The sequence below is a fragment of the Elephantulus edwardii genome, unplaced genomic scaffold, assembly GCF_000299155.1.
Source record: "Elephantulus edwardii isolate Elephantulus edwardi_28Jun2011 unplaced genomic scaffold, EleEdw1.0 scaffold00054, whole genome shotgun sequence".
Lineage (NCBI taxonomy): Eukaryota > Metazoa > Chordata > Mammalia > Macroscelidea > Macroscelididae > Elephantulus > Elephantulus edwardii.
The window spans coordinates 5,314,895-5,325,348 of NW_006399804.1; the positions used below are offsets into that span (position 1 = coordinate 5,314,895).

A 10,454-nucleotide genomic window follows, 5' to 3' on the forward strand; every position below is an offset into this window, starting at 1 on the left:
TGTGGTGCTGGAGTAAAGTATTGAATATACTGTGGACTGCTAGGAGAACAAACAAGTTCATCCTAGAGAGGATGAGACCAGGCTGCCCCTTGGAGACAAGAATTCTGAAGCTTCATCTGACATACTTTGGACATGTTGCAAGGCGGCACCACTCCTTAAAGAGGGACGTCATGCTTGGGAGGGTGGAGGGACAGTGCAAGAGAGTAAGACCCTCAATGAGATGAATTGATTTTTTGACTGGGGTAATTGGGGTAGGTATGTTGGAGACAATAAGATTGGCACAAGATAGAGCAGGGTTTAGGGCTATTTTACATAGGGTCACTGTCAGTCACAGGTGACTCGATGGCACATAACAACAACAATGTATGTATATGTGTGCTTAATTATTACTGTTTGTATGCACACTACTGGGAAAATACTTTTTTTCTACTTAAACTTGACAAATTATGGAAGAAATAAGTGGTTAAATATAAATTTTGTATATATACATATATATAGTCAAGTATAAGGCAAGATAAGAATCACAAAGGAAAAACACATCATTTCCATTAAGTTGGTTTTTTTTTTAATTTTCCTTGTTGTGTACCGAGAATCAGATCCTACTGGCACAGGAGGAGATTGCCCCTCCTCCAGTGGAGCATCTTGTGAAGTCAAACCATGTTCCTTCAGGGATTGCAGTGCAGCTTCTTGCCACTAGGCAACCAGAACTCTCTTAAGTTGTTAGGGGTTTTTTTGGATTGTTTCTTTTTAGAAGTTTATTTTTCTTTTATGTTGGTTTGTATACAAAATGCATATCTGTTGTTTTTCATTCATATACAATACATTTCACAGATTTCTTAAATCACATTGTGTCTCATATGATCATTCTGATGCATTGTGTTTTATAAAATGAATCATCATCAATATATGTTCAATATTACTCCTTCTTTTCAGGTTCGCATTGGGCTTTTCATAATTCCTTCACCCCTTCCCTCTTCCCACCAAACCCTGCAATCCCATGATTTTCCACCCCTCATATTCAGCTTTCTTGCTTCATCCCATTTTTCCTTCTGCACATCCTAGTCATCCTTCTATTTTTACATAATGGTTTTATATGGTATTTGTGCTTAGTTCACTCAGCACAATACTCACCAGCCTCTGTCATTTTATATTGTATTTTCAAAATCATTGTTTCTTAGTGTGACATAGTATTCTATTGTGTGAATGTACTATAGTTTCTCAATGTGTTCATTTGTTGATGGACATTTGAGCTGTGTCCATTTTCTTGCAATTGTGAATTACACTGCTGTAAATATAGGTGTACAAATCTCCATTTGTGTCTCAATTCTGTTTTCCTTGAGGTATATTTCTAGCAGTGGAATAGCTAGGTCATACGGAATTTCTGTGTTCATCTTTTTGAGGAAACACCAAGCTGCCTTCAAGAGTGGTTGTACCATTTTACAGTCCCAGTATCTAACAATTGCAGTCTCTCCACATCCTCTCCACCATTTATTGTTTGCTGTCCTGTTAAACTTTACCACTGCTACTGTGGTTTTGATTTTCATCTCTCATTGCCAGTGATTTTGATAATTTCTTCATAGGTCTATTGGTCATTTGAATGTCTTCCCCTTTGAAAAGTCTTTCCATGTCTTGTACCAGTTTTGTAATCGGATTGTCAGTCTTTTCTTGTGGAAGCCCTATTGCATTCTATGAATTTTTGTTAGAAGACTCTTGTCTGAGATGTCATTACCAAATGTATTTTCCTAGTCAGTAGGTTTTCTTTTCACCCAATTGGAAGGGTTTTTTTAAGAAAATATTTTCATTGTGATTTTAGCAAAAGTTTATAGAAAAGTTACATTTTCATTCATTCATTGTTGAACATTTTTACCCCTTCTCAATCCATTCCTCAAAGTTCCCTTTTTTGGTTTTTTAAAATATTCTTTCATTTTTGCACAATTACCTCCATTCCCCTGATATTTTTCTTTTTTAAACTTTATAATGGTTTACTTACAAAGTTCATATACATTGTTTTTTCACACCGGATCTTTCCCATTTCCTTTATCCACCCCACCCTCCACCCATCAAATTTTGTGACCCTGTGATTAAGCTGCCACCCCTCCCCCCCGCCCATTCTCACCCTCTGCTCCCCACTTCCTGCCTTGAATCCTCGTACTCATTCTATAATGTCTTATACAGTATTTGTAATTCACTTAGAATAATGCATTGCAATCCCAGAGGTGAGCAGTTCCCAGATGTTCTGATGAAGAAGGAGGGACAATCTCCTCCTGTACCAGTCAGATCCGATTTGACGGTACACACACAAAAAATAATTTTTAAAAAGATGTAATTCTGGAGCAAAGCCTTTTTGGATACCACTGGCTCAACTGGTTTGGTTTTGTTTTTAATATTTATTTATTTACATTAAAAAAACCTTTTTATGGGAATAGGTGTGTTGGAGAAAATAAGATTGGCATGGGATAGAGCAAGGTTTAGAGCTCTTGTGCATAGGGTCGTGACGTGATGGAACATAACAACAGAAATACTACTGATTTCTTTACAAAGTTCAAATACATTGTTTTTCACATAAGATCCTTCCCATTTCCTTCACACATCCTTCATCAAATTGTGCAACCCTCTGATTAACACTCCCCTGTCCCCTGCCCATCCTCATCTCTCTTCTTCAACCCTCAACGCCATTGGATCCTCATACTCATTCTACAGTAATGGTTCTATACAGTGTTTGTCCTTGTGGGACTGAGTTAGTTTATTCAACATAATGCTCTCCAGTCCCTTCCAAGTTAGGTAGTAATTTGCAAATTCATTGCTCCTGTATAATGCGTAATATTCCATTATATGAATGTACCACAACTTCTCAGTCTATTCGTTTGCACTTGGACACCTAGGCTTTTTCCATGTTCTTGTGATGGTAAATAACACTGCTATGAACATTGGTATACAAGTCTCTGTTTGAAAATGGTTTTCATTTTCTTGAGGTATATTCCAAGCAGTGGAATAGCTGGTTCATATGGAATTTCTATGTTCAGATTTTTGAGGAAGCGCCAAACATCCTTTCAGAGTGGTTGTACCATTTTATAGTCCCACCAAAAATGTATAAGAGTTCCTATCTCTCCACATCCTCTCCAACATTCATTACTTGCTGTCATGTTAAACTTTGCCATAGCTGCTGGAGTGAGATAGTATCTCATTATGGTTTTGATTTGCTTATTGCCAGCATTTTTTCATGTGTCTGTTTCCCATTTGAATATCTTTCTCTGTGAAAATTCTTTCCCTGTATTTTGCCCATTTTGAATTTGGGTTATCAGTCTTCTTGTGGAGACCAAGGAGTATTCTATAAACTTTCGTTATGAGGCTCTTGTTGGAGATGGTATTTTGCCTAGGATTTTGTTAAGGATTTATGTTCATGAGAGGTAATTACTTTGTAATTTTCTTCTTTGGTAATATATTTGTCTGGTTTTAGTATTTTTGTTATGCTTGCTTCATAGAATGTCTCTAGGAGTGTTCATTCTTTTTCTAATTTTTGTAATAAGTAGAATTGGTGATAAATCTCTGGATGTTTGGTAGAATTCAACTGTGAAACAGTCTGGTTCAGGATTTTTTTGTGGAGGAGTCTTTTTATGATCTCAATTTCTTTTTTGTAATGGGTCTATTCTACATCAGACCTTGTCAGTTTGGCTAGGACATGCATTTTAAGGAATTTGTCTATTTCCTGTAAGTTTCAAATTTATCTGAGTATAGCTTTTCATAATATTCCAATATTATAAATTTAATTTCTTCTGGTTCTGTTGTGATGTCACCTCTATCATTTCTTAATCAAGTTATTTGTCTTTTTTTAAATTTTGTCAAGTTTGGCAGTTGTTTGTCAATTTTATTGACCCTTTCTAAAAACCAGCTTCTCATCTTATTGATGGTTTCAGTTGTTTCTGTTTTCTATCTCGTTGATTTCAGCTCTTGTTCTTGTGATTTCCTTTCTTCTAGAGGTTGTTGGGATAGTTTTTCTGTTTGATGAAGGTGTTGAGTTAGATCATTAATTGTGCTTCTTTCTTTGTTTTTTATGTGTTTACCTGTTACTATAAACTGTCCTGCCTCCAGAGGACTGCTTAGCTGCATCCCACAGGGTTTGGTACATTTTCATTATCATTTGTTTCGAGGAATTTTTTAAATGCCATTCTTTATTTCTTCTCTATCCCAATTGTGTTCTAGTAGAGTATTATTTAACATCCACATTGGTTGCTTTCTTAATTTCTAGTGTAATGGCATTGTGGTCTGAGAAGATGCTTTGTATTGTTTCAGTGTTTTTGAATTTGTGAAGCTTGCTTTGTGCCCTAACATGTGATCATTTCTGGAGAAGAAATTGATTTGCATTTTAGTTGGGTGCAGTGCTTGGAATCCATCCACAAAGCAGAGTTGGCTAACTGCATAGTTTAGGTCTTCTGCATCTTGGTTAAGATTTTTTTAGTTAACCTATTCTTTGGTAATAGTCGTGTGTTAAAGTCTCCTATCCCTATTGTAGTGCTGTCTGTTTCTTCAATTCTATTAACAATTGTTTTATGTATTTAGCAGGTCTATCATTTGGTGCATAGATTTGACTAATGTTTTCTTGATCCACTGTGCCTTTAATTATTATATAGTGCTCTTCCTTATCTTTTATGTTGATTTTTAATCTGAAGTCTATTTTATCAGAAATTGGTATTGCCACTCCTGCTTTTTTGTGGATGTCATTTGCTTGGTATATTTTTTCCAGCCTTTTATTATTTTTTTTTAAATTTTTCCTATTTTATTTACAAAACTCAAATACATTATTTTCAAGAACAAATTCTTTCAAATTCCTTCACCCCCTCACCCATCAAACTGTACAACCCCATGAGTAAGACCCACCACCCCCACACATCCTCATCCTTCTGCAACCTTTGATTTTGAGTCTTATTTTTCTCTTCATTTATTAGATGTATCTCGTGTAGACAACATATTGATGAGCTTTGTTTTTTTTTCCTGTTACTACTAGTTTTCTTTTGATTGGTTCATTTAGTCCAGGCCAGGTTTTATCATTACCATTTTGCTGTGCTACCTTTTCTGTTGTTTCTTGTTACTATGGTCCGTCCACTTTCCTTTGGTGTCTCTAGGTGAAGGACCTCCCTTAAAAATTCTTGTAGATTTAGTCTTGTTTTCACAAATTTCTTAAGTTCTTTCTTTTCTGCAAAGGATATTATTTCTCTTTCATATTTGATGGAGAGCTTTTCTGAGTACAGGATCCTTGGTTGGATTTCTTTCAACTTTCTGTATATGCTATCCCATTATCATCTTGTTCACATGATTTGTGCTGAAAAAAGTCAAAACTTAATCTAATTGCTCTTCCTTTGCAGGTGATTCTTTGTTTTTCTCGTGCTGCTTTCAGTATTCTCTTTTGCTTTGGAGAACTTGACTATGTCTTTATGTTTTCCTTTTTGGGTCTAGTCTATTGGTGTTCACTGAGCTTTGTGAATGTGGATTTTCCTGTACTTCGTAATACTTGAGAAGTTTTCTTCTAGTCCCTCTTCCACAATTTTCTCAGTGATTTCCCTACCCCTCTTATATTCTGGAATTCTAATCACACGTATGTTATTCCTTTTGATATTCCACATGATTCTAATGTTTCCTTCATTTTTTTAATGTCTCATTTCTGATTTTTCTTCTGTTTCTATTGTGATTCTTGCCTTCAAGGTCACTGACTTTATGCCTCATCTCTTCTGTTCATCTTTTTTGTCCTTCAAGCATGTTGGACACTTCTGCCATTTCTGTCTTAATATTCTGGATTGCATTTTCATGCCTTTCTGTTATTTCTAGTACTTTGTTGGCAGTACCCTCTCCATCTTGTGAAGATTTTTTAAGTTCTTATAGTTTTTATCTATGTTTTCAATTCTTCCAATTTTTTGCATTTTCTTCCATATTTGTGCATGTTCTCATCAACATATTTCTTTTTTTTAATTTTAATTAAAGTTTACAGAGACCTTGGATTTCGATTCATTCATTGTTGCACATGCTCGTCCCTGCCCACCCTCCCCCCAGTTCACTTTTCTCTTTCAAAAGTTAAAAAAAAATCTTTCATTGTTTTACAGTCCCCCCCAACCCTCAGTCTACTCCACTATGCAGCTTTCATTCTGGACTCTTGTCATGACAATAATACCTAATCATATATTCCACCTAAATAGTTCTCTCCCTCATTTATTTCAATGCAATATATTTTATTTATCCCCTCTTAGTTTTCCCCCAACCTCAGTGTCAGTCCCACTTTTGAACAGTGGCACTATGCAGTATTTGTCCTTTTGTGACAGGGATATTTCACTCAGTATAATATCCTTCAGGGTTACCCAGTTTGTATAATATTCTGTGGGTTCCTTGTTTTTCCATACAGCATAGTATTCCATGAATAATCCACTCCTTCTCTATCCATTCATTTGTTGATGGGTACTTGGGTTGTTTCCAAATCATTACTATTGTGAACAAAGCCAAAATAAACATGGGTGTGCATATATCTGCTTGGATGTCAGTTCCAGTTTCTTTAGGTTATATTCCCAGTAATGGAATTGCTGGGTCAAATGGTATTTCTGTTTCCAACTTTTTGAGAAAGTGACATACTGCCTTCCATAATGGTTGCACCATTTTACACTCCCACCAACATTGAATAAGGGTTCCAGTTTCTCCACAACCTCACCAGCATTTGTTGCTTGCTGTTCTGTTAAATTTTGCTATTGTTACTGGGGTGAGATGACAACTCATAGTTGTTTTGATTTGCATTTCTCTTAGAGCTATGGATTTTGAACATTTTTTCATGTGTGTGTTTGCCGTCTGAACATCTTCTTTGGTGAAATGTCTGTTCATATCCTGTGCCCATTTTTCAGTTGAGTTATTTACCTTTATCTTGTTTTGGTGCTTGACTATTTTATAAATTCTAGATGTAAGTCCCTTCTCAGACTTGTCATTACCAGATATTTTTTCCAGTCTATGGTTTCCCTTTTTACCATGTTGGAAAAGTTTTTGGATGTGCATAGGGATTTTAATCTTAGAAGATCCCATTCATCGATTTTATCCTCTCTGGATTGTAGGTTTTTCAGGATGCTTGGAAGACTTTATATTGTGGATTAAGGCTTCTAGAGTTCTTCCAAGCTTTTCTCTAAAGAAGTTTATAGTCCTTGGTTTTAGTCCTATGTCTTTGATCAACTTTGACTTGGTTTTTGTGTATGAAGTGAGGTATGGATCTTTCTTGAGTTTTCTACAGATAGTTTTCCAATTTTGCCAATACCATTTGTTAGAAAGGCTGTCGTTTCCCCATTTAACTGATTTCATCTCCCTGTCAAAAATCAGTTGACCATAGATAGATGGGCTGATTTCTGGATTCTCAGTTCTATTCCATTGATCTATGTGTTTGTCATTGTACCAGTACCACGCTGTCTTGACTGCCACGGCAGTGTAATAGGATTTGAAATCAGGGAGTAAAATGCCTCCTATCTTGTTTCTCTCTCTCTCTCTCTTTTTTTCCAGGAGAGAATTTCATTCATGTTATTTCTTATTTGACACAAAAACTTTGAAGTAGCAGTATATATTCTCTTCCTCTATGCAAAAGTACTAAAATTGCTTAACTAAAATTAAATAATAAAATTATAGTTGTCCTTCAAAACCTTGTTTCTCTTTTTAAGGAGTGCTTTGCTCACCCGGGCCCTCTTTCCATTCCAAAAAAATTGGAGAATGCCTTTTCTATCTCATTGAAGAAAATGTATTTCTTCTGGCTCCATGATTTGGAGCATTTGCTTTCTTACTGGTTTCCATGTTTTCTTCAATCATTTGTACTTTCTTCCTTATCTGTTCAAATAAATCTTCATCAATACTTTTTTCCTCATTCTCTACCTTTAGGTTGTTCCCTTTATTTGTGGCTTCCATTGTTCCTTTGATCATTTGTACTTTCATTCGTAGCTGTTTCAATGTCTCCATAGCAACATACATCATCTACCTTCTTGACTCTCCCATTCATAAGGTCTGTAATAGTCTCTGCTTTTTTTGGAGAAAGCTTAATTTTGGGGTGTTTTTCTGTGTTTGACCTTGCCTGCTGCTTCCTTGATATTATGTGAAGTTTTTCTTGATAAGTGGTAGGTTGCTTCTATTGTGTCTGTGAAAGTTGTTGGTGGTTCTTGTCTTTATAAGGATACTAATTAGTTGCCAAGTTAAAATGTTCAGTCTATGGGGTAAGCTACTCACTCTATTGTAAGTTCTTTCTGGGAAAATTTGCCTTTCCTAAAGTCCTTAATGAGATTCTCTGTGTTCTGCACTGATGCCCTGTATTAATCTTACCTTGATGTAGTCCCCTGACACCAACGCTATAGGCCTCCTTCGTGTATGAAGTGGCTGAGTGGTATGAGACCAGGTACTCTACTCAATCATTTTCTCATGCACCTTTTCGCCTGGAGCTTAATCTCTTTGTCTCAGGAGTGGCATGAGATTAGAGATCAGGGCTGCCAGTTCAAGGAGCTTGCATGCAGGTGGTCTCAAGTCAGCGATCTCTCTGTCTGTCTGTCTCTTTCTCTGTGTCTCAGAGAGCTACAAAAATGTTTTCCTCTGCTTGAAGTTCTGAATACTTGTCCTGTTTGGCCCCTCGTATTGTCCTGCTGCCATGGAGACAAGGACCCCTAGATGGAGGTACCAGTAATGTCTCCTCATAAGCAATGGAGAGTGCTCACTTTCAGCACAGAGGCTCACCTCCCTCATCTTTTCTCCTACAGCTTAATGTCTTCCATTGTCTCTGGTGTGGTGGGAGATCAGGACCACCAGCTCTGGTAGCTTGTTTGCAGAGGCTCTCAAGTCAGCCCTCTGTCACAGAGAGCTAAGAAAATTCTTTCCTCTGCTTGAAGTTTTGTATACTAAAGTCTCTTGTCCTGTTTGGCCCCTGGAATGGTCCTGTAGCTGAGAAGGCAATGATCCCCAGTTGGAGGGAACTGTAACCCCAGGGACACCTCAGTCTTGTCTCCTCATAAGCAATCTCCATTAAGTTTTTATGGATAAAATACTCAAGGGAAAAGTAAGTATTTTTAATATTGTGGGAAATTTCCAGGGAACTTACCTAGATTTTTGAGGCATTTGTTATATAACATCTGTAAATTTCATGTGGCTTATATATGTGTAAGTTTTTTATGCCATAGCAGGCAGTCCCACCATTCATTAACCAAGATAATGAATTGTTTTATACTAAATATTTTATAAAATGTAAAATTTATAAATGTATAGTTCTGTAGATGTATAAAAGATAATTAATTTCAAATATTTCTGTAGTTTTAGAAATCATTTATTAACTAACTTTTCATGTGAATTTTGCTTCCAGATATTTCTGTTTTTATGGTTGATCATATTAAAAAAATACAGTGAGAATAAAAGCTAACAATAATGATAGGCTTTGTTGTCTGGCTTATGAAGAAAAGATCTATCATTTAGGATGCTTAAAGCAGCATTAGATACTTAGTATAATAAAAGTCTATATAATAAGATTATCACTTGTTTAAAGTGTTATGCTTTGAAAATAAGGTTTTTTTTCTTTTATATTTATATTACTTAAAAGATTTCCCATAGTAGTATGAGCTGGCATTATTTAGTTATAATATTTGCACTTTATGCATCAAGCATTTTTGAAGTATAATTTAGGATATAGATGAGGTTTAATTCATAGCGTTATTTCAGTGTACTTTATGTTGGATATCTTATGTCTTCTGTGCAGATTTTTCACAAGCATCTAATGAGAACATTTCTTTTTCAGGTATTATTCCCCTGGATATTCAGATACACTTCTGGAGAAGATTGACAGCTATCAACCAGTTATTAACTAAGTACAGTTATGCTTTCATATTCAGAATTGCAGCAGAACATTTATTAATAGTTATTATTATCAAAAATCTATATAACAGTCTAGAGTTTTTATTCAATGTGAAGTGCATTTTGATAATACTTTCTAAATTCATATAGTACTTTAAAAATTAGTAGATTTTTAAATGAGGAATTATACATGGCCATTTGCTCTAAAACTGGATTTTAAACAACACTGAAATTTTCAAGACATTTATTATTGTTCTATTATGGTAAAGAAGCCACATACATACACTGGCAAACATGAATAGACACACACATGCATACCTCACCCATGATGAGATATATAAGAGAGAGGGTGTTCAAAAGAATCCTCTTTTATTATGGCTGATTCTTTATATGCATAGCAAAGCTGTCATTGTAAATTCCACAGATAGAGGTGAAGACGTTGAAAGAGGAAACGAACAGCTGTGATACAGAGCACATGAAATAGGTTCTAGTGCTGGTTACATAAATGTATTAACCTCACCCGTAGAATTTGTTGAGACTTGTTTAGTTTTCCTAAGAATTTATGAAAACCCTACTCTTACCACAAATTTCCTCTGCACTTTCCCTCTTTCCCTTCTTGTTCTTTA

The 10,454-nt window shown here is 35.6% G+C and overlaps 1 protein-coding gene across 1 annotated transcript in view; it reads left to right on the forward strand.

Moving 5' to 3' along the window:
* SPAG6 (sperm associated antigen 6) overlaps positions 1–9,842 on the forward strand; it is a 151,462-nt gene extending 141,620 nt beyond the window's left edge. Inside the window, exon 11 of the mRNA XM_006887060.1 lies at positions 9,773–9,842. Within this exon, the coding sequence (XP_006887122.1) occupies positions 9,773–9,842 (70 nt within the window). The remainder of the gene's footprint in view (positions 1–9,772) is intronic.
* The last annotated feature ends 612 nt before the right edge of the window (positions 9,843–10,454 follow it).